Genomic DNA, 23,279 nt, shown 5'->3' with positions numbered 1-23,279 from the left:
CCATGTTATCTGGTGCTTTGCAGAATCAAGCTATTCGACAGGCCTCTTTTGCTTCCCCCCTTGGCCCACAGCCAGCCCAGATGGTGGGCACAGGTGAGATGGCAACAGAATATATAGGGCCTTATGCCCCCTTATCCCCTTCAGTTTCTGGTGCAATACAAAACCAGGCCATTCGGAGTGCGTCCTACACTTCCCCCCTGCAGAGGCCAACATCCCCATATGAACAGCCCATGCCCCCTTCTTCTCCCATGCTGTCTGGCGCTCTGCAGAATCAAGCCATACGTGATGCATCTTATGATTCTCCTTTACAAAGGCCAATGTCCCCTTATGAACAGCCTGTGCCCCCTTCTTCCCCAATGCTGTCTGGAGCTCTGCAAAACCAGGCAGTGAGACAAGCCTCCTATTCATCTCCTCTTCAAAGGCCTCAGTCCCCATATGCTCCATCTGTACCTTCATCTCCAATGCTCTCTGGAGCCATGAGACATGGTCAGGCACTAAGAGGTGTGGCTTCTTATCAGATTCCACAGCTCCATTCGCCATATGGACCAACTGTTGTCACTCCATATGATTATATCTCTGAGCCTGGCCCAGCACCACTGCTTCATGATGCTCTACAGAACCGGTCTGGTCTGCAGAATGTCTCATCTTTGAGATCCCCTATGATGCAACGCCATAATCCTTATGCACCAGCCGGACCTCAGCTCCACAGTGCGCTTCACCAGAACCCAAACATCCGTCAAGCAACTTATCAGACACCTATGCAACTCAGACGGTCCCCATATGGACCCACACCAGCATCCTCACCAATGTTGGGAAGTGCCTTACAAAACCCGCAGCTAATGCAGGCATCGTACCAGCTGCCGGATGGAACCTTGGTGTCACCATATGCAGATTCACGTTCGTCCCCATTGCTAGGCCATGCCTTGCAAAATCAACAGCTCCGTGGAGCCTCATACACCTTGCCTGATGGCTCAATAATCAAGGTAGGTATAAAAGGAACATGTCAAAATAACTGTACAAACTGAAATGTGTTGTTTGTATACATATGGTCAACTATTGTTTTATTACATTTCTACTCTCCTATTTCACTCACCACCCCCACAACACAGGACCCACGTGTGCCCCAGAAGCCGATGTCCCCCAACCTTTCCAGAGCTCTTCAGAACCAGAGTGTCAAGACTGCCTCATATACTCTCCCTGATGGCACCATTATAGACCCCAGACAGCAAGTAACCCATGACTCATGAGTCTTTATGTGAATTTAGTTTAGTTTACTTCTTATTGTTATGTATTTTTTTCTCTCTCCCTGGTGTTGTTAACCATTTACTTAAAGTTAATAAATATTTTTCTCTGTTTTCTCTGTTCATTTAGCAACCAATTTCCCCAAACCTGGCTATGGCCCTCAATAACCCAGCTCTGCGGGAAGCCTCCTATTCTTTGCCTGATGGTACCATTGTGATTGATGGCAAGAAAGAAAAGTCCCCAAACCTTGCAGTGGCACTTCAGAACCCTTACCTGAAAAGTGCATCTTACACCCTGCCTGATGGCACTATCATCATTGATCCACGGAAACCTGCCTCTCCAAACCTCTCCAACGCCCTTCAAAATTCTGCCCTGCGGAATGCCTCCTTCACACTACCGGAGGGGGTTCATGACCCCAATACACCCATTTCACCAAACCTGGCAAAGGTTAGCTATGGATACAAGTTATTAGTTTTTTATGTATCCCCTTGCTTTCACGCCACCTGTAACTCTGTGTTTGTGTTCATCTCTTTCTTCCCTCCTCATCTGTATCATCTGTACTATAAGTTGACTTGTGTAAAAGGGCACAAGCGTATGGATTTGAAATTGGGTAATCAAATGTGCTAAGCTGCTGGTTTTACTCTACTGACACTTAATTGCTTTGTGCTCATTTAACCTCTCAGACTTACCTTAACTGAAAACAGCTGTTGTAATACTTAGGCCCTCAGTAACCCTGCTTTGAAAGGAGCATCATACACCCTCCCAGATGGAACTATTATTGTTGACCCAAGAAAACCAAAGAGCCCCAACCTGGCAGCCGCCCTGCAGAATCCCTATCTGAAGGGCGTGTCCTACACCTTGCCTGATGGAACCATCATCATCGATCCACGGAAACCAGTTGCCCCCGACCTGTTAAAAGTATGTACATTTACTTGCACTACCTGTTTGTTTTATTGGCTCTTTTTTCTCAAACCTCGTCCCTGTGTTTGTTTGAAAGTCAAACATAGCATTTTAGCCATTACAGACTTTTGAATTACATGGTTTGATAACGTGAATTTGCACAATTTAGTAAATTGTGAGTAAAGCCTTGATTAATGACCTGGTGTCTTGTGCTGCAGTCTCTTACGAATGAGAGCCTTCGTAACGCGTCATACCAGCTCCCTGATGGTTCCCTGATTATCCCTGGCCAGAAGCCCTCCACTCCCAACCTTGCAGCTGCTCTGAGGCAAAACCAGGCAATGCGGTCCACAGGTCTCTATCATCTGTCGGAGAACTCTGTACTGTCAGGCGCACCCAAACCCACCATTCCCAACCTTGCCTCTGTGCTGCAGAATGAGGAACTCCACGGTGTCCGTTACAGGTAGAGATCTAGACTATAAATGGAAACTGGGACAGAGAATGACCTGATAGGCTTATCCAGGTGTTGCACAGAATTGCCTGTTGAGAAATCAAGCTGCAAGCTAGGCATTAACTTTTTACCAATGGAGAATGAAACATTAGCATTGATTGCCCAAAGGGTTGCAGGGACTTTGGGACCAAAGGAATTAAAATCAGAAAGTAATCTTTGAATTAGAAGTCCCCCTTTGTCCCTTATATTTGTGTTGGTGTTTCTATTACCACGACTATTAAGGCAAATAAGATCAATGATGGATTAAAATCTCATTTTCACACCTAAAGAAACAACAACATAGAGTTGTCCTGTCGTTATTTACTGATGTAGACATGCAGAGGAGGAAAATGAGACCAAATCTCTCAGATCATCATAGTAGAAAATCTGCCGTGTGTTTGGTGGCTATTTATTTCTGCCATTGATCAGAACCACCATTAAACTGTCTGCAGTGCAAATAGATTTATTTCTTGTTCACTCCACCTCTCTCTCTCTCTCTCTCTCTCTCTCATTAATTCCCTACCTCTCTCTACCACAGCTCTGTCTCTCGTTCAGTTTTTCAGGCTTTAACTCTTTCTCTCTTTATCTCGCTCTTTTTTAAACTTATTGAAAAGGCAACAGCAAAGCCTAATATTGCTTTTAACATTATTAAACACTGCAGGTGTCTGATGTTCATCCTAATATTGATACTAGATGTTTGACAGGCCTTGTTCTGTCAATGAAACAGCACACAAGCTGCTGAGGAGTTTGTCAATCAGCAATATTTGGCCAGTAATTCCTCTGGTTGAAACACAGGTTTCGTCCCTGAGTTCCTTAAAAGTTCCTTAGCCCCCAGATAAAGTTCCTGTGGTGGAAACACCCTAAATGCAGAAAGCAGCATGAATTGCTAAGTGTATCATGATGACAGTTTTCCACAAAAACAATTTCAGCATTTGTCAGTGTTGCACAACCCTGTGTCACATGTTCTGAATTCAAGAACCATTCATTGTTCCACAGGCTGCCAGATAACTCTCTTCTCACACGTCGGTTCCACAACCCAAGCCTGTCTGAGGCCGTCCAAAACCAGCATCTTCGCTACGCCTCATACAGGGTGCCAACAGGCCTGCAGGGTGAGGATAATCGCTATGCTGTGGTTCCTCCCTATGGGCCACGCTCAGGACACTGGGCCAGGAACGCAAAAGGAGGAGGGGAAGCAGGGGAAGATGTCTGGGCAGCTGAGAGGGTTTTGCCACATGGGACAGTCCAGAATCTGTCGAAGTGGTCCATGTACAGAGAAGATGGGGTGTTAGGAGGATATTCACCCACTCCTCGGTTTGTGGACGGACAGCCTCAGGACACAGACTGGACTCCTGACAGAGACAGAGTCCCTGGCCAAAGCTGGTATGACAAGGTAGCTAAATTTATGAATTCATGTCTTTATTCATATGTGTCTCTCAAGGCAACATTTAGTCATTTTTAGGAGGATTCGTTTTTAGTTTCGTATGATCTCTAATAGTATGTGCAATAAGTAGGGATGGAAATGAATGAGGTAAACACATTATTCAAGAGCAAATCTCACAACATGTGACACAGCTGGAAGGCCCGCAAAAACATTTTGAAGAGAATATTTATCTTTCTGCATGTTTTATATCAGCTCTGCATGAAGTGACGTCAACGTCCCTTAAGCTTTGTCAGTGTTGTGTGACAAAATGATGCTAATTACAGACCACTATGTGTTTGTGTCCAGATCTACTGTATCCTAAGCATGCCCACAACAAGTAGCCGGGGGAAACGCTGGGCGGAGGGCATGGAGGACATGACACAGCTGCCGTAAGCAGAATCACAACTCATTCATTCTCGTCACACACTTACAAGCATTTTGTCGCTCCAGCGCAGAGCAGGACAGCTCATTTCTATGCATATCCTTTCAGTTTCTTTAAGCATCAATTTACAGTGTGTGTGCGTTTCCCAGTGTGCCTGTAGGCTTTGAAAATCCTTGAAAACGTGTACAGTTCAGAAAGAAATCCCTGGTATTAAGTGTGTTAAGTATATAAGTATTTATTAAAATGCAACAACCAAGTAGATCTCTGTCAAACGATCATCACTTCACATCCTGAGGAATCTCCTGCGTTAGATATTTGTGTTATTTCAGCAGCAGTTTGAAAGAAATTAATCCGCCGTCATTTCATGTGACAACTCTCTCTGATGTCTGATTTTGAAATCACATAATTCTTCCAGTTTTCACAGAGAGAGATCTTGAGTGTCTTTGAAATGTAATTAACGCTGGATGTCAGAGTGAGTGTGGGAATCCTGCTCCGGTGTGACAGTATGTGCTCTGCACATGTGTGTTCATTTTCCTCTGTTTGATTTCAGTGAGCTGAATGAGACCACAGTTCTGATGAACCTGAAGAAGCGCTTCGACCAGGAACTTGTATATGTATGCTTAATGTCTAATATGCAAACTGAATAACTCATATCATCAAATGTCACTGCCTACTCCATCCACTCATCCACTGTCCTCCCTGTCCTGTCGCTCTCTCTTTGTCTTCCACACAGACCTACATAGGCAGCATCCTTGTGTCTGTAAATCCCTACAAGCTGCTCAACATTTATGGAACAGACATGGTGCTTCAGTACGGGGGCTGCGGCCTGAGTGACAACCCTCCGTAAGACCTGGGAGAGTGTGTGTGTGTGTGTGTGTGTGTGTGTGTATGTGTGTGTGTTAGACCGGTGCAACTAGCTTTAAAATTTGTCTGCTCATTTCTATAAGACCTGATGGAAAGGTAGGCCATTGGCCAAAGAGTGAGTCATTAATTTTTGTTTTAGAGAGAGGACCCCTTCAAACGATTTCAACATCGCAATATATATCGCAATATATTGCTTAGCAAAATAACATTTAGGTGATTGTTGATTGTGCAGCCTGGATGGAGGTTTGATGGCGAGTCCTGTCCAGTTTTGAACAGAACACAGAAACAAAACTTTCCGACCTTTAGCTGGAACCTTTGCGTCGGTGTTTTCCTTCCTTGTGTCTGGTGTGTGTGACTGTCCTGTTGTACTACATCTGTCTACATGCGTCGTAAGCTGTGCTCTCCGATACAGTTTGGTGGTAAATAGAGGCGTAAATGCCAGCACTCTCAGGTGTTAGTAAGAGGCTCCTGTTACACTGCTGTTGGTTGGTTGCCAAGGGAGAGTTTGGTTATGGATTTCACTACCACTTCACATCAACACATGTAGTCACACACACAGACACACTCTGACACAACTAATGAACATACAGTTGTGCTTTGTTGTCTAAAAATGCTTTGTTGTGTTGCAGTCATCTATTTGCCATTGCTAATATCTCATATACCACCATGATGGATGCCAAAAAGGACCAGTGTATTGTGATCAGGTATGAAATTGTGCTTTGAGTAAAGCCTTGAATTTGCCTTGAACTACAACAAACCTCTTAAACCTAAAGCTTTTAAACACTACAAGAGTATTTGAGAATTTAAATACTAAAGGTCAATTTTTTTTTTTAAACACCCATTTTTGATCCGTTTTCATTACCGTGTCCAGAATATGTAACGTCCTCTTTATGATAATGATAATAATAAACAAACAAAGAAAAAGAAGTGCTGTGAAATAATCCTATTAACTGTTTTTGCTATCACAGCGGAGAGAGTGGATCAGGAAAGACTGAAGCTACTAAACTGATCCTGCGTTACCTGACAGCCATACATCACAAGTGCAACGTCACACAACAGGTAAACATACTTATATACATGCACACACACACAGCGTCCATTCTGTGGTCATTAAAACTAACACTGCTGTCGCTTTCCTTTCTCCTCTGATCTCGTCTCTGCCGTCTCCCATCAGATAGAGGTAAAGTATTCTTCGCGTTGTTTTTGCTCCCTTGACGACCGCCATCCCAGCTGAAGGTGGCCATAGTAACATTTGTGTCTGTGGTGATTGGTCAGATCCTAGAGGCCACACCCCTGCTGGAGTCTTTCGGGAATGCCAAAACAGTGCGCAATGACAACTCTTCACGCTTTGGCAAATACACGCAGATCTACATGGAGGAGTGAGTAATGACAACGTCTACCAATAGAGTTAAGAACTCAGTGAACATCAGCAGCAGCGTTCAGTTTTCAGCGTTTCTGAATCCAGAAAACCAAAGAAACTAGATTATCTACAAATAAGGAATTTCCCTAATTTCTACATAATTAGAATCACATATTTCACTAGTTTTAAAACCAAACAGAGTCAGAAGAAAGTCTCACTGACCTTGATCTTGCTGCCTGAAGGGGCTTATTGCAGCCAAGCACTGCTGCATTGTATTAATAAATTGATTTTCTGAAGAGACATTAGTCTGTGTGTTGCACCAATTCTGGGGCAATTGAGGATTTTCCTCCTACCAGCAGTGTTTTAAAACTTTTGGAGCTCATTACAGCTTTCATAATAAAAAAAAAATCAGCATAGACCTCAAAACTTTTATTTTGTTTTTTATTCAGAAAATGTGTGATGTAACTGCAAAGAAGATGTAATTGTATTTTCACGTTTTCTTAATCACGATCCGAGACTACAATTGATTGTTGCTATCGTAATGTGTTACCATAGTTCCTGTAAACCATGGCTCAGAATTACACTGTATTTCCATTCAGATCAGACATTCGTCTGCAAGTACAGGCTGGCTGTAGTTTCTATGGGGTAAAGCCCATAGAACAAGCAGCCTGTACGTTATCTTAACTACACTACACGTTATCATAACAATTCACACACACGTACACACACACATACACACACACACACACACACACACGTACACACATATTGGCATTAGTGGAGGATATGCCAACATGTCCCAGTAACACAGTTAGATGAGTCCCTGATCTTGTTCTAGAACTGTGACACAGACGAGCCGAGCACATTACACATGCATGACCTGTTACTTAACTCAGACTTACTGTGTGTGTCTGTGGGTGTGTGTGTGTGTGCCTGTGCATGCATGTGTGTGCGTGTGTGTACCTGCCCATGTGTCCATTACAAGGGGTGTAATCAGCGGTGCCATAACGTCTCAGTACCTGTTGGAGAAGTCCCGCATTGTCTTTCAGGTGAAAAACTCAAGCACACACACACACACACACGCAGCAGGTCAGGTTGGAGTCTTCTTACCACTGAGTCATGGTGAGAAAGAGGAGAGTGTAGAGGCAGACAGCATGAGAGGTGTCAAACATGCTGCGCTCTGTCTTTACACAGCCATCCGTCATCCATCCAGTTATCCTGTTTATCCATTACGCTGTCTTTTCTACACTTCTGTTTCCATTTCAGTAGACCCACCACCACAGATCTAAGTCACAGAGCGTTTTTAATTATCTATCCAAACGTGTGCATGTTCATTTATGTATGTCACGACGGCGTGCGTGTGCGTTTTTCATCCACAGGCCAAATCGGAGAGGAACTATCACATCTTCTACGAGATGCTGGCGGGTCTCCCTCCTAATGAGAAGCGCTCGCTCTATCTGCAGGAAGCTGAGACTTACTACTATCTGAATCAGGTGCCGCGAGGAATATGACATGCACTCCCCTCCACACACACACACACACACACGGAGAGAGAGCACGGATAAGGAGTGGTCACTGTAATCAATTTCATAGTCACATTAACAAATGAGATGTCAATTTTTTGAAAATGTGATATTTATTCACCAAAGTGATTAATGGCACAAACACAAAACTCATTGTGGTGCCCAGACACAGAGTAAAGGGCCTTTGCAGCCTGGAGCCTTTGTATCTGAGTGATATTGAGTGATTAATGTGATTTCCTGATGTCTTTCCAAAACTGATATTGATTGATTCATGAATATGAATTGATGATTGATCTTTGAATCGCCCTTCAGCGGTGCACGCAAACCATTTTGGCCGTCGTTGTATGCTGCGTTTGTCTCTGAGTTGTGTGTCGTTTAGCCAGAGAGATTTTGTCATTGTTTAATTTGAGTAATTTTCTGAGGGCTGAAGAGCTAAAACAGCATTTCACAAATAACAAAAGAATAGAATATTGTCAGGAAAAAACAGTTTTATGCTGCAGTGTGACTCCAAAGATGGCAGAGTTTTTTAGCCTGTTGTTTGGTTGGCGGGGCCAGACTGAAATGTCTCCACAGCCATTAAATTACCATGAAAGTTTGTACAGATGTTTATATCCAGCAGACTTTTGTAATCTCTGACTTTCTCTCTAGTTCCACCATGACTTTTGTTTTTTTTTTTTGCTTTTCACAGAAATGTCTGTACAGCTATTGAATGAATTTCCATGAAAATGCTCATTGTGAGCACGTTATCATGCTGATGTTACCATTTAAGGTGCAGTGCCACCACAGCCGCTCAGACTGATCGTGCATCGTCTTGCATTGAGGACCTCCGGGTGTGTTTGTTTCTTTGTACCACTTCAGGAAATGTAATGAAAGCATCAGCAGCATTGTTTCAGATCTTTGACTGTTTATGTTGTTACTGGTGCGTGAGTTTATGGGTACTGTTACGAGCACTCGTGCTAACCTTTTTAATAGTAATATAACACCTGTAACCACACCCAGCAGTGATGTCATAGTGTACTGACACGCCCTGACGCATGCGTCCACATCACTGCATCAAGGTGAGGAGTTGAACCCCTGGAGGTCATCAGAAACAAGACTTTGAGCCGCTGATAATTTGCTCTTTAATTACAGCTGTGATTAAACAGGCTGAGGGTAAGTGTGTCGTTGTTGATAACAGCGTATGTGTGTGTGTGTGTGTGTGTGTGTGTGTGTGTGATGTGTGTGATGTGTGTGAGTGCAGGGAGGGGATTGTACCATAGAGGGGAAGGACGATGGGGAGGACTTCAGGCGTCTGCTGAATGCCATGGACATTCTGTGTTTCACTCCAGAGGAGCAAGACGGCATCTACAGACTGCTGTCCTCTGTCCTTCATCTGGGAAACGTCTACTTCCAGCCACACCAGGTCTCCCTGTCTCACACACACACACACACACACACACACACAATACAAATAGGCTATAAAAATGCGTTTAGTTTCACGGCTGAATGGTAATGATGATGTTGATAGATGATGGTAATAACGAATGTCTTTGCCTGTGTGTGTGTGTGTGTGTGTGTGTGTGTGTGTGTGTGTGTGTGTATGTGTGTGGGCGCGCCTCCCTGCAGGCTGAGGGTCAGGAGGTTGCGTCGGTGGTGAGCACACAGGAGATCAGGGTGGTCGCTGAGCTGCTGCAGGTCTCACCTGACGGCCTGCAGAAGTCCGTCACCTTCAAAATGACAGTGAGCAGAACGCACTCTGCATGAATAATCACGGCCTCGCACACACAGCACAGGTCGAAGGACTTTTATCAGAACAGCTGAAGTGATGTTGTTAGATAACAGATGCGCTTTGCCCTCCAGGATACGGGAAGGGAGAAGATCTTCACTGCGCTCACGGTGGAGAGTGCTGTGGATGCCAGGTGAGCGAGTGAATAACAGTCTGACTGTGGTGTCTGTTAAATTAAATACTCTGCGCCTACTTTTGCTTGGAATAACCTGAAATAAAAACCTCTCTGACAGTCTTGTTTGAGGATTTTTTTTTTTAATGTCCTCATTTTTTTACCTCCTGTTTCTAAAATCATACCAGGAGACTACTGAGAGGGAGCGAAGACTCTTTGATATTCCCTTCCAATCTTTGGTAGAGGCATGTGAGGACAAAGGATGTCAGGGCTGGGGGAGAGATTTTTCAGAGGTCCTCTGTTTCCATAGGAACCGGGTTTTCTGTTTCCATAGAAACCTTATTGTGTGTTTTTCATAGAGATGCCGTTGCCAAGATCCTGTACTCGCTGCTGTTTAGTTGGCTGACAGAGCGCATCAACGGACGGGTCTACCCTCGCAGCGAAGCCCTTTCCATCTCCATACTGGACATATATGGATTTGAGGTCAAGCTAAAGCTAAAGCTAACGCTTAATAATTTTACAGCGCTGATGCGTCTGTCCTGACCTGTCTTCACTAACTCCCTCACTCTCCAATGTCTCCTGTCTTTACTGTCCAGGAGCTACAGGTGAACAGTTTTGAGCAGCTGTGCATCAACTACGCCAATGAAACTTTGCAGTTCTTCTTTAATAGGGTCATCTTCCAGGAGGAGCAGGTCAGGGACGCATGCTTCCTTTTCCCTGTGATAATGCGCGTCAAAAGTAGCAACGATTACTCAATTAATAAATTAATTGATCAAAAGAAAATTAATCGTCCACTATTTTGATAATTGTTTCAGTCATTTTTTAAGCAAAAATGTCCAATGTTTGCTGGTTCCAGCCTCTTAAATGTAAGGATTTGCTGCTTTTCTTGGTTATTTGTGGTAGTAAATGAAGAGTCTTTAGCTTTTTTTCTGTTGGTCAGACGAAAGAAGCAAGTTGAAGATGTCACTTTGGGCTCTGGGAAACTGTGACATATGGGTTAAAGCAGCTGAGATATAGCTCCTCAACTAAATTTAACATAATCTTACCAATTTGTCTGGATCTTTTGACTTGCACTGCACCAAATTATGGCTCATTGGGTTAGCACGTGTGGGACTGGACCTTCAAATCTGAGAGATCTGAACCCAACAGAAAGACTCAGTAGCATTAAAGATAAACAGCATTAGGATAAACAGCCCTGTTTGTAACCTGACTCTCATGCATTTTAGAGAACTACAGCAGACGCAGCAATGCTTCAGCAGTGGAGTTAGAAGAGTTTTACATGCACAAACCTGATGAGCCTTCGTGCTGTGCGGTGTGTGTAGGAGGAGTACATGCGGGAGCAGATCCAGTGGCAGCAGCAGCCCTTCAGCCACAACCAGGCCTGCCTTGATCTCATCGCCGCTAAGCCTCATGGGATACTGCGCATCCTGGACGACCAGTGTGGTTTCCCTCAGGTACATCCACACCTGTTGAACCAAACTCTTTATTTCCAAAGTTACGGGCACTAACTCAGACTTCATGATAAACACAGCTGATACTGAATGAACCAAAAATCAGATTGATGAATACAAACTGCTTTAAAGGAACAGTGTTAGTTCATCACTCCATCAAAGATCCAATCAAGAGAGACAGACTCCTGTGTTGAGGCTGCACACTTAATATGAACTTAGTTTAGATGACAAGAAACGTTCAAGTCTGATATTATTGTGTATACAGTGAAAAAAAGCAAAAGCTGACGATAACGGAGAATTCTAATATTTCGTCTCTCGGCTTTGAAATGTAGTTACAGAAAAGTCATCTCACTTATTGGATTCTTCATAAACCAGGATACTGAAGTGTATTATAGCCCGGTCTGATCAATACAAAGTTCTCCCACATGCTCACTCAATTGCCAACCTGCTGTGGTCATTATTCCCCGGCTCGTAACGTGAGAGGCCGGCCGAGCTCGTGTTGATATAAACGTATTATGAAGTGAAATATGAACACGGTGTTACACGAGGAACTGACTGAGGAAACGTGTTTGTGCTGTAGAGATTTAGTTTCCATGGCTCGCCAACCATTAACCGTCTCCAATCATTGCTAGGCAACAGACCACACCTTCCTTCAGAAGTGCCACTATCACCATGGAAACAACCCGTTATATGCCAGGCCAAAGATGCCCCTGCCAGAGTTCACCTTGAAGCACTACGCCGGGAAGGTCGCTTACCAGGTACCTTTCTTTCTTTCTTTCTTTCTTTCTTTCTTTCTTTCTTTCTTTCTTTCTTTCTTTCTTTCTTTCCTATTTGTTTTTTGTCTTTCTTGCTTTCTGTCTCTCTTTCTTTGTTTTATCATTCTCTCTCTCGTTTTTGTTTGTTTGCAGTTTCCTCTTTTCTTTCTTTTGTATTTGGTTATCTCCCTGTCTGTTTTTGTTTGTTTCCTCTCTTTTTTTCTGTTCCATGTCAGTATGTCGGTTTCTTTTGCTTTCATTCTCTCCTTCTTCCTTGTTTGTTTGTTGTTCCTTCTTTTCTTTTTTGTTTGTTGTTGCCTCCTTTCTGTTTTAGTTTGTTTTCTTTCTTTCTTGTCCAAAAGCTACACCGTATGTATAAAACTTTTCCTTTTGTCTTTTGCGAGTTAAGAAATATATTCTCCTAAAACTTGTTATTCTTCTCACATGAGTTCATTAATGCTCTCATATTTTCCACCTTGGATCAATGTGCTCAGAGCTGTTGTACTTGTATTTGTCCACTGTTGAATGTGAAATCTTGTTGAATCTAATGTTGTTCAAACTCCTTTCTAATAATTTGTGGTGCAGGTGCACAAATTCCTGGATAAGAACTTCGACATGGTCCGCCAGGATGTTTTAGACCTCTTCATCCAGAGCAAGAACAGAGTGAGACATGCAAATACACGCTTTTCTTTTGACTCTCATATCGTTCCAACATGTACAGTATTCCCCGCTCTTTATTCCCCATGTAAGCAGAAGCAATCTTCTTCACTTACATTTAAATATCATGGCTGTTAGTCATCAACTTGTTTTCTGGTGTTGTGGCACAATACGATCGTGTTTCTGTTGAGAAAAACACTAGTACCCATTTAGTAATTATTCTTTTGAGCCTGTTATCAGGGTTGACTTTTCACACGTTGGCTTACCTCTTTGTCTTCTGTGTTTTCTGTGTGTGTGTGTGTGTGTGTGTGTGTGTGTGTGTGTGTGTGTGTGTGTGTGTGTGTGTGTGTGTGTGTGTGTACAGATGGTATCCAGTCTCTTCTTAAAGCACTCAGAGTCTGCTTCTCAGCAGCGGTCTAATGTGCGCCGCAGCAGCGTGGCTCGTCGTTATCAGGCCAACACAGTCAGTGCAAAGTTCCAGAGCAGCCTGCAGGAGCTGCTGGAGAAGATGGAAAGGTCTGCGTAAAACAGCACTCATTTAACCCTCTGACACACCTTTAAACAGCAGCGAAGCGTTATGAAACTCATTTGAGTGTAAATTTTCTGCATTATGTGGTGTCCTTTTCCCACTAACTGTATGCTTTGCTCCTGACAAGACAGACATCTAAATAAAACTTATGTGACATTGAACCTGTCAGTGTTGACGCATCATAATGATGAGTCACTCTGTAATTTACTGTGTAGGTGTCCGAAATCTAATGTGAGATGCTGCAGGATATAGAGAGCGAGCACAATGTGAGGACTGAGGGATGAGTGAAAAGAGAGAGTGACACATACTGTATTATGGCCTTGTGCCTAAATAGACATTTAGTTCTGAACCGCTGGTTTTGTCTTGGTGTGCCATTAGTCTGAAGTGATTAGGGATCAGTTCTAACAACCCTATAAGCCTCAAATGTCAGCGTTCGAAGGAGCCATTCATCTTGGGGAGATGAATTTCATTTGCTTAATTTTTAGCTCAGTCATGTCTCTTACAGATGAAGACTGAGGCCTCTGGAGATCTTTCAGTAGAAAACCGTTAATGTGTAGCTTCGACTGTGAAACTACGCCGCGCTCTGCAGATTTCTACTCAGAGAGTTGTTTCTCCTTAGTTTCCTTTCAGTTGGAAAGTTGGCCTCCTTGAACAGGACGAATATACTTCATCAAATCATGCATTCATCCATCCATTCGTTCTCGTCTATCTGTGACAGGTGTAACCCTTATTTTGTGCGATGCATCAAGCCAAACCATCATAAGGTATATTTGCAAGTTGGGTGGCGTGTGAAGGCTTGCAGTGGGTTTTTTTATTTTATTTTAATTGATGTGTAATAAACTGATCGTGTGTATTATGCTGATTCATCTGTTTGCATGTGAAGGAGCCAGGAGTGTTTGACATGGAGCTGGTCAGCGCTCAGCTTCATTACTCTGGAATCATGGAGACCATCCATATCAGGAAGGAGGGTTATCCAATCAGGCTGCACTTTCACAGCTTCCTGTCGAGGTCGGTCACTTAACAATCCTCACTGAAGCGTATTTGAAGAGAAATGTAAGCTCTATTTGAACCATGCAAGCTAAAATATAGTACAGAGTATCTCATCCGCCCGTCATCTCCGCATTCAGCTTGTCAGAATTGCCGGAATTATTGGCTTTTCTGGCGAGAGTACAATTCACACACCAATTTCTTCATGCTGAAATAGCCATCTGGCACTTGCCAGCTCCTGCAGTTGGAAAGCTGCTGAAGCCAATTGATCTCACAGCACCTCTGACCACTGGCTGCCAAAGTAGTCTGACTTACAGAAAAAACAGTTTCAGAGTCATTCAGTCAATTAGATTCACACGAAAACCACTAAATACAAGCAAATGCTTAAGTAGCAAAACTGAATACTCCAATTAGCTTTGCACAAGGTCTCAGATTCACAGCCAAGACTCAGACTTTCATTCACACAGAGTTAAGACACGTGTTGCAGCTTTGGGTTTCACTGATCCTTTTCACATTTACTTCAGAACTCATGTTGGATTGTCATTTTAACTTTGTGTGTGGGCATGTAATGTGTGTGCGCGCAGGTATAAAGCCCTGCTGTGCCTGAGGGATCCTCCACCTGCTGACGGAGAGAACTGTGTCAGCATGCTGCACAAGCTCGGCCCGGTCAAGAGTGGCTCGTATCAGCTGGGAGTCAGTAAGGTGGGCTCTCTCAGCAGCACACACGTGGTCAAAGTCAAGTCAAATGAAAAGAAAAGAGTCACTTCAGCGTAGATGTGTGTGTTTTTGTGTGTGTGTGTCAGATTTTCCTGAAGGAAGAGCTGTATCAGGTGTTAGAGGGGAAGCGTGACCGTGTGCTGAACCTCGCTGCCCTGACACTGCAGAGATACACCCGCGTGTGTTTTGTCCGAAAGAACTTTACAAAGTTCAGGCGGCGTGTGATCCTGTTGGAGGCTCGCTGCAGAGGCTACCTGGCCAGGTAACGTTCAGCTGAGGTCAGCGACTTGGATTCATTTTTGGCCCTTGAATTTAATGGCTCATGACTTGTTTGAATAAAGCCAAATAAGATCGTGGGATGCTTCCACACGACATACAGAGAGATGAGCAGCTCAGCTGAAGGGTTTTTCTTATCAGGCTGTTCAATGTGATCATCACTGCACACTGAAAAACTGGAACTGATGTCTGTTTTTCCCCAAAACAGTCAGAAAATGTAGGAAAAAACTTTTTTTTTTCACTCTATAGTGTTTTAACTGTATTTAATGGGCAGGAAACTGTCTTGAGTCTGGAGCTTCAGTCCTCATCTTGGCAGTTTAGGCTTCAGTATTTGGTTTGACAGTCAAACGGGTCAAAGCTAATCACAGACAGTCTGCTCCTTTTGTCCTTGATGTGAGGAGACGAGGCCAGAGGACTCAGGCCGTGCTCATCCATCAAAGGTGAAAGATTTCTCACTCACAGCCAGCCTCACAGAACCTGCAGATGCAAATTTGCATTTTATTTGAACGTATTACTGGTTTAATGAGGACACTAGAAATGGCAATAAACTCAAGGTCAAACATTTTGAATCTGTAATGATATTTCACAGATCGTTGGTCTCTCTTTGATGAATTTAGGGAAATGAGCCATCATGTACTGAAACTACAATATAACTAACTCTATAAGTGTGATTAACACACATCTTGCTGCACCAAGCGTGCTGCCTGTTCTAATGGCAGCGATTGACATTTAAGTGTCTGCATCTCTCATGAGGAATGTTTCTTAATTTTTCTCTGCTCTCTGACTGTATGTGTGAACAATCCATCTTTTCCTGAGCAGAAAAAAGTTCGCTCTGAGGAGAAAGTACCTCATCAGGTTCCGCTCCGCCGTGCTGCTCATCATCAACCGCCAGCGCTACATGAGGGTATGCACGGTGTGTTTGTGTCTGTGTGAACGGGGGAAACTTCGGGGGACGTCTGCAGTGGTTGTGTTGGAAAAAATGAATAAAATATGAACAAATGTGTGAAGTGTGATACTGTTGTCTTTCTGTCAGACAGTGGTGGAGCCTGCAAGGAAGGCAGAGGAGGTGAGGGACGGATGGAATAAAGTCAGAGTGTCTGAGACGGAGGAGAGACTCATTTTGAGAAAGAGATGAAGATGTAGCATCAGTGTGTAATGTAAGCGTCTGTGTGTGTCTGAAATGTGTGTAGGATCGCATCAATAGAGAAGTGGTGAATGTGACAACACTGCCTATCCCTGCTGAGCTGGCAGCCTTGCTACAGGCGGCCTCAGGTGCGTGCGCGCGCGCACACACACACACACACACACACACACACACACACACACACGTATAAAGTACAACACACTGATCTGCAGTCAGTCAGTGCTATAAATACATTTCCATCATGGGATGTGTTCCACCTTGTTTGCAGGTTGCTTCAACAATATTTACTGTCATATGTCTGTGATGGCACGTGGTCTGCTGTGCTGTGTGTGTGTGTGTGTGTGTGTGTGTGTGTGTGTGTGTGTGTGTGTGTGTGTGTGTGTGCAGGTGGTGAAGAGCTGCATTCTGACTGCTTGGCTGTGGTCCAGGCTCCAAAGGTTCAGGTTGACCCCCAGCTGACCCTGCCCCTGGATATCAACAACTACCTCATGACACACTACGTCCAGGCCATGCTTAGGGTGAACACACACACACACATACACACACACACACACAGTGTTTACAGGTGACACACAACTTCATTGCATCCAGGACAGTGTTGTTGCAGTGCTCCAAATACATAAACAGTCACTGTGAATAATCAGTTGTGGGGACATAAATCTGTTTACAAAGTCACTTTGTGGGGACTCGCCTCCCTTATGGGGACAAAATATGAGTCCCCAGAGTGTAAATCATTAAATTTTAGAGTGAGGACTGAGCTTACTGTTCGGGTAAGGTTAGGTTTAGGTTATGTTTAGGTTAGGCTTAGAGTTAGTCTTGGGCAAGTGGTGGTTATGGTTGGGCTTATGGCAAGACACCAGGAAATTAACTTAAGTCTATGGAATGTCCCCGTGTGTGTGTGTGTGTGTGTGTGTGTGTGTGTGTGTGTGTGTGTGTAGGAGCCGTTGTTCGGGATGCTGACAGCCCCGTTGGAGAGTTCTCTGATTCGAATGGATGAGGAGCTAAAACAAGGAGCCGTGAACATATTCATCCTGGTACGTGTTGCATTTACAGACTGCTGGGAAACTCCAGCTGCAGGAAAGCTTGTGAAGTCACAGCATGTGTTGTAAATATCTTTGCTTTTAATAGATTCTGAGATTTATGGGTGATCCTAACCTGAATGGTGCTCAGGAGAATCTGTTTGGAAACTACATCATCCAGAGGGGACTTGCCAATCCCGACCTCCGAGACGAGATACTGGCTCAGGTAGCCAATCAGGTGAGCTCCTTTTTCTAGCCAGTGTGACAGAGATAAAAGCCTAAATCGTTCACTATTATTACACATAATCTCTTTACCTCCATCTTCTCCTCCTCCTCCATTAGGTGTGGAGAAACCCCAACATTTTGAATTCAGAGCGTGGTTGGCTCCTGCTGTCCTCCTGCCTCTCTACCTTCCTGCCCTCTCAAAGGCTGGCCAAGAACTTGCTGAAGTAAGAAACAGTGGAAAGTACTGTACATGGAAATAAAGACTAATGACAGCGTCTCTATATTTAATTGAACAGCATATTTCTTCCCTGCCTCTCCATGCATGCATGTGATCTGTGTGCAGGGTTTCGGTAGTTCACTCTTTGTGCTTTGGTCGCAGGTTTGTGTCTGACTATGGGCCAGAGGGCTATGACTGTGTGTGTCAGCACCGTCTGCTTCAAGCTCTGCAGAGGTTGAACGTCGGGCCGGAGTATGTCCGAACGTACCCACCCTGTCTGCTAGAGTGGACTGCCAATCGCAAGAGAGCTCACACTGTTCTGCACATACACTGCTTCGATGGTGAGAACACACACACACACAATACATGTATTTAAGAGGTGAAAGGGGGCATTTTAACTGATTTTCTGGATCAGAGAGAGGACTGTTTTTTAATTGCATTTGCTTTTGTATTGTATTTGTCTGAAGAAGTCTCTTTTTCTTGAGTACATTCGTGTTATGATTGATCTCACAAGCTTCAACTCTGAACAGTGCTGAAGTATTCAGAAAACATTATGAACACAGAAGAGCGATATGTGAAAGTAATGTGTGTAATAACTTAGCCCATTTATTTTGACCCTCTTTGAATTTCACTCGCTCTCACTGACTTGACTTCATCTTTCTGTTCATATAACTCTACAACAGCAACGATTCTGGCCGTAACTCAAGAATTCATAAAATAATTCAGACAAGATTTCACACATATGTCTAATAAGATAAAATGATGAAGGGATGGCAACTACGCTGTGACATCATAATGCTTTGCAAAGACACTTTATGGCCGTTTTTCAATGCCCTAACTGAGAAACAGAAGGCGAGATTATCACCATATTTCATTTATCAGATAATCTTTGGTGTCCACCTGGAAACTGTCTTCAGTAGATATAATATGAGTCTGGACACATATGGATGTAAACTGCGCCTTGACTGCTCGGTGGAGGTGTAAAACCAGGAGGTGCTAATTCTCATTTTTGTTTTTGTTTTTTTACCCTAGCACAGACAATGTGTGCACTTTTCAGCACTGAAGACTTATCAGTCTCTCTCTCATTTCCTCCTCTCATCCAGCTAATCTGTCCTCTGGCCTTTTGGCAAGTCTACTGAGGATTAGACACAACACCTGATACTCGCTCCGGTTCACTGCTTGTGCTTGTGTCTGTCTGTGGGTGCTGATGTCTGCGTAAATCCTCATAGACAGACAGTCGGGTCGCAAGGAACGATTTCATGACCTCATCGAAATGACTCTCAGCACATTATAGAAAACACAGCCGTCATTTACCGCTGAGTTCTTGTTGAGTAAATAATGAATGTGAGAAGCTATTTTCATGTCTACAGTGTGTCTTTTCTCTTCAGGTGTGTCCTTCCTGTGTCCTCTGCACTCCTGGACGACAGGAGAAGAAATGGCCAAAGATATCTTACAACACAGGTATCATCTCACTGGAAAGCATGAGCTCTAAAATATATGGACGGGATTACGAGGAAAATTTGAAAAAGGGGTAACCCTGGATTTGTGTGTGCGTGTGTGTGCATGTGCGTAGGGGTGTGGTGGAGGGCCGTCGAGGCTGGTCGGTGCTGCTGAAGGAGCCGGCTCAGTGGGTGGAGCTGGAGGGATCAGACTACGTTCTGGATCTGATGTCGGACTTGGAGCTTCCTGCTGACTTCCCCAAACACACCAGCTACTTCATCATCTCTGCACAGGAACCAACCAGAGTGCGGCCCAATGCCAGCATGTGAGACACACACACACACACACACACACACACACACACACACACACGCGCACACACACACACACACACTTACATCTCTGATATCTCATGAACCCGTCCAGCAGTCGGAAAGACGAGGCCGTCTGTCAGGGTTCAAGTGGTGGTGTTGTACCATCTAACTGTATTTAAACAGTTAAAAATAGCTCCACTTCCACCAGATACAACATTGTAAATGTTACTGAGGCATTAGTGCTTTAATATGAACAATTTAATAATGTAATACATGATCATGTCGGGGGGGCCAAGTACTTTTACTTTTCATTCTTTAATTACATTTTGCTGACATGCTCATGATATGATTTTCTTCTGCACATTTACTGAAGTACAGGCTTTGAATATTTTCTCCACCACTGCTAAATGTAAGCGATGATAACGAGGCTGTGATCGGTCTTTTCTTACTGTTTTGCAGAAGCCTTTTGGGTGGTGGGTTTGACATGACTAACGATGTCATATCTTCATCCATACCTGGCTCTGATGGACAAGGTAGACATTTAAGCACACGTGCGAACGCTCACACATAATGTTTCGGATCACAGTAGACAATGAAGTGCTGTCCTCTCGCAGACCTGGAGCCTCAGAGAGGGATGGATCGTTATCTCGACAGCCTGTTTGACCCTGTACTGTCTGACGGATCCGGAGTAAGTTACATAATTCACTCACACTGACACACCTGACCACCTGAGAAGGGACTCCTCTGTCAACCATTCACTGCTGGAAACTGTAAAGCTCGTTTTTCCTGGAGCCGCTTTAACACTCAGTGTACATTCATTGAATAGAATATGCAGCATATGCCTGGTTTGCTAGTCCCGCATGTAAACACAAATATAAACTATACAACAGCTTCTCTTTAGTTCAGGAGGTTCCTCACTGTATATGCAGCACAAGGCAGAGATGCAGTGTTTGTTGTGAGCGCTGCTTGACTTGCTGATAGTACAACCCCAATTCTAAAAAAGCTGGGACTCAGTGTTAAACATAAATAAAACAGCATGGATGGAGAGAGCCTCACTCCTTTGTGAGACACATGATTGTATGAAGGATATTACTACATGGGCTCAGGAAAACTCAGCAAAACCGATGTCAGTGCACACAGTTTGACTGCAAATGATTAAATTCTGTTTTTATTTTGGTTTTACACAGCGTCTCAACTTTTTTGCCATGGAAGTTGTACTTCGATCTCTGCCCTCTGCTGCTCTGTCAGCTCATTTATGATGCAACACCTCCACCACAAACGCTGTCCTTCACCACTGTTAGAAATTACAGTTGTAGAAAGCTGATGGCGATGGATTCGGTTAAATCTGTACGTATTAGTCAGCGCAATGGTGCACCGAGTGCTGGCCATGTTGGATCTATCAGTCTTCAGCTGGGACGGCCATGTGGTGAATGTTAGCCGTGCTATCGGATGCGGCTGACAGGAATTAGCATGTATCAGATGTGTTCTACAGACCTCTCCCGCCCAGCAACCTATTACGTTACCCTGTTACCGTAACTGTCACAGCCACTAGATCGCCACGGTGATTTCCCACCCAGGCAACGCGGGGATCTGCTTACGAGGAACTGACACTCTGGCAAATGAAGGGCTTACTATTTAATGAGACATGGCCCACAAACACACACACTCCTGCGGATTTATGGGTCAGTGGCTGATTTCTGATGGAACGGCTGCACATTATAGAGGGTTTCTTCTGATCCCACAGCCAAACTTTGCCCTGATTACTCAAATATCAGGATGTTCTTCATCTCTCTGTATGTCTCTTCAGCACTCCTCACACTCACAAATGCAGCGATTAAAAAAATCTATCTGAAATATGAATGAAATACTTCACCTGCTGACTCAAACAGCAGCTCTGGCAGCAGTTGGAGTCATCTTGGATTCCCACCAGTTACAGTGGATTACAATGGCGGACCAGAGTCAATGCACAAAGAACAGTCATGTCAAAATGCACCAAAATATCCAGCGAAACTTCTCAAACCACTTTTGATATGATACCTGTTTCAGTACTGATACCAAAATAATCCTTTTTTGATAGCTTGAAGAAAGATGCATGTTTTTCCTACAAAATCCCTTTTTTCATTTAACATAAAAAGATGTGCAGGCGGCACGGTGGCACAGCAGGTAGTGCGCATGCCAGCAAGAAGTTCGCCGGTTCGATCCCCAGGTCGGGCGAGGCCTTTCTGTATGAAGTTTGCATGTTCTTCCCGTGCATGCGTGGGTTCTCTCCGGCTTCCTCCCACAGACCAAAAACATGCTCATTAGGTTGATTGGTGACTCTAAATTGTGTGTGAGTGTGAGCGTGAATGGCTGTGTGTCTCTGTGTGTTGCCCTGCGATCGACTGGCAACCGGTTCAGGGTGTACCCCGCCTCTCGCCCGTTGACAGCTGGGATAGGCTCCAGCCCCCCCCCCCGCAACCCCAAAAGGGATAGCCGGGTATAAACAATGGATGGATGGATAAAAAGATGTACAATGAATTTTCATTTAAATCAGGATCTGATCAAACACACATCTGATCAAACAATATGGCCAGACACTTGCCAGCAACTGATACTGGACTTCTGAGGCTACTGATATTAATATGTGAGAGTTTCAAATTTCAGATAAAGATATATAATATTTTGAAACATGGCCAAGATACGTACTGAGCAGGATATCTTTTATATGTTAAAAAGTTTGTAATACCATCACTGTTTCACGTGTCTTTGGCATCTCTGTACTGCTCATATGAGCTAAAACTGACAGATCAGCCACATACTGATATATTGGATTGATATCATAATCTCCTTTCAAGCCTGCATGTAGTGAGTATTTGATACTCTAAAGATAGATTTTTGGTTGAGCGTCACTTTAGCTGCCTTTGTGTTTTCAAATGCACTGATGTTCAGTCTCCTAACGTCTGTCTGTCTGTCTGTCTGTCTGTCTGTCTGTCTGTCTGTCTGTCTGTCTGTCTGTCTGTCCTCACAGGACATAGAATCAGCTGCAGGGCTGTCCAGCAGGATGAAGGGGGCTGGGGGAGTTGGAGGGGGGAGGAAACAGGAGGGGCAGTCGACCGGCCCCCCACTTCCACCCGGAGGTCAGTCAAATCACTCCCTTCTTCACTCTTGCTATTTACTGTTGAATCAACACTCGATAGTTTACTGCTTAGTGAATTTAGTAAATCACATCATTTTGCTTTATAGCTGTCACTCATTTGATATTTCCATCATGAAAATCCAACACTGTGCTGTGGCACTGTTTGCAGAAAGTATTATACCTGCTTTTCTGTTCCGCTGTGTGAAACTTTGAGGTTTTCTACATACTGTACATTTTCCACTCAGTTCAGGTGCTATGCAGTCGCTGTGGACGGAGCCATAGACACTCACACACTGCAAGAACCTGAATGACTCCATACATTGTTAGCACAAACATAAATAAAACAAATGTACTTCAAATCTGACAGTTTTGACGTGT

At 43.9% G+C, this 23,279-nt stretch overlaps 1 protein-coding gene across 1 annotated transcript in view; it reads left to right on the top strand.

Annotated features, from left to right (window-relative positions):
- The first annotated feature begins 65 nt into the window (after positions 1 to 65).
- Positions 66 to 23,279, top strand: part of LOC139341238 (unconventional myosin-XV-like) — a 38,797-nt gene continuing 15,583 nt past the window's right edge. The window contains exons 1-41 of the mRNA XM_070977649.1: positions 66 to 983; positions 1,110 to 1,229; positions 1,372 to 1,689; positions 1,963 to 2,160; positions 2,361 to 2,602; positions 3,626 to 4,019; positions 4,356 to 4,438; positions 4,982 to 5,045; positions 5,165 to 5,274; positions 5,925 to 5,999; positions 6,264 to 6,354; positions 6,470 to 6,475; positions 6,571 to 6,674; positions 7,641 to 7,704; positions 8,035 to 8,148; positions 9,419 to 9,580; positions 9,784 to 9,897; positions 10,018 to 10,076; positions 10,415 to 10,538; positions 10,652 to 10,747; positions 11,378 to 11,509; positions 12,139 to 12,264; positions 12,847 to 12,924; positions 13,283 to 13,434; positions 14,166 to 14,211; positions 14,331 to 14,455; positions 15,019 to 15,136; positions 15,238 to 15,413; positions 16,247 to 16,331; positions 16,461 to 16,493; positions 16,618 to 16,699; positions 16,959 to 17,089; positions 17,510 to 17,605; positions 17,700 to 17,828; positions 17,933 to 18,039; positions 18,195 to 18,373; positions 19,421 to 19,493; positions 19,606 to 19,797; positions 20,246 to 20,319; positions 20,401 to 20,474; positions 22,794 to 22,902. Of these exons, the coding sequence (XP_070833750.1) occupies positions 81 to 983; positions 1,110 to 1,229; positions 1,372 to 1,689; positions 1,963 to 2,160; positions 2,361 to 2,602; positions 3,626 to 4,019; positions 4,356 to 4,438; positions 4,982 to 5,045; positions 5,165 to 5,274; positions 5,925 to 5,999; positions 6,264 to 6,354; positions 6,470 to 6,475; positions 6,571 to 6,674; positions 7,641 to 7,704; positions 8,035 to 8,148; positions 9,419 to 9,580; positions 9,784 to 9,897; positions 10,018 to 10,076; positions 10,415 to 10,538; positions 10,652 to 10,747; positions 11,378 to 11,509; positions 12,139 to 12,264; positions 12,847 to 12,924; positions 13,283 to 13,434; positions 14,166 to 14,211; positions 14,331 to 14,455; positions 15,019 to 15,136; positions 15,238 to 15,413; positions 16,247 to 16,331; positions 16,461 to 16,493; positions 16,618 to 16,699; positions 16,959 to 17,089; positions 17,510 to 17,605; positions 17,700 to 17,828; positions 17,933 to 18,039; positions 18,195 to 18,373; positions 19,421 to 19,493; positions 19,606 to 19,797; positions 20,246 to 20,319; positions 20,401 to 20,474; positions 22,794 to 22,902 (5,758 nt within the window). The 5' untranslated portion in view covers positions 66 to 80. The remainder of the gene's footprint in view (positions 984 to 1,109; positions 1,230 to 1,371; positions 1,690 to 1,962; positions 2,161 to 2,360; positions 2,603 to 3,625; positions 4,020 to 4,355; positions 4,439 to 4,981; positions 5,046 to 5,164; positions 5,275 to 5,924; positions 6,000 to 6,263; positions 6,355 to 6,469; positions 6,476 to 6,570; positions 6,675 to 7,640; positions 7,705 to 8,034; positions 8,149 to 9,418; positions 9,581 to 9,783; positions 9,898 to 10,017; positions 10,077 to 10,414; positions 10,539 to 10,651; positions 10,748 to 11,377; positions 11,510 to 12,138; positions 12,265 to 12,846; positions 12,925 to 13,282; positions 13,435 to 14,165; positions 14,212 to 14,330; positions 14,456 to 15,018; positions 15,137 to 15,237; positions 15,414 to 16,246; positions 16,332 to 16,460; positions 16,494 to 16,617; positions 16,700 to 16,958; positions 17,090 to 17,509; positions 17,606 to 17,699; positions 17,829 to 17,932; positions 18,040 to 18,194; positions 18,374 to 19,420; positions 19,494 to 19,605; positions 19,798 to 20,245; positions 20,320 to 20,400; positions 20,475 to 22,793; positions 22,903 to 23,279) is intronic.

This window comes from Chaetodon trifascialis, chromosome 2 (genome assembly GCF_039877785.1).
Source record: "Chaetodon trifascialis isolate fChaTrf1 chromosome 2, fChaTrf1.hap1, whole genome shotgun sequence".
Lineage (NCBI taxonomy): Eukaryota > Metazoa > Chordata > Actinopteri > Chaetodontiformes > Chaetodontidae > Chaetodon > Chaetodon trifascialis.
Note: the sequence above shows the minus strand (reverse complement) of the source record. Positions and strands in the feature narration are given on the sequence as shown.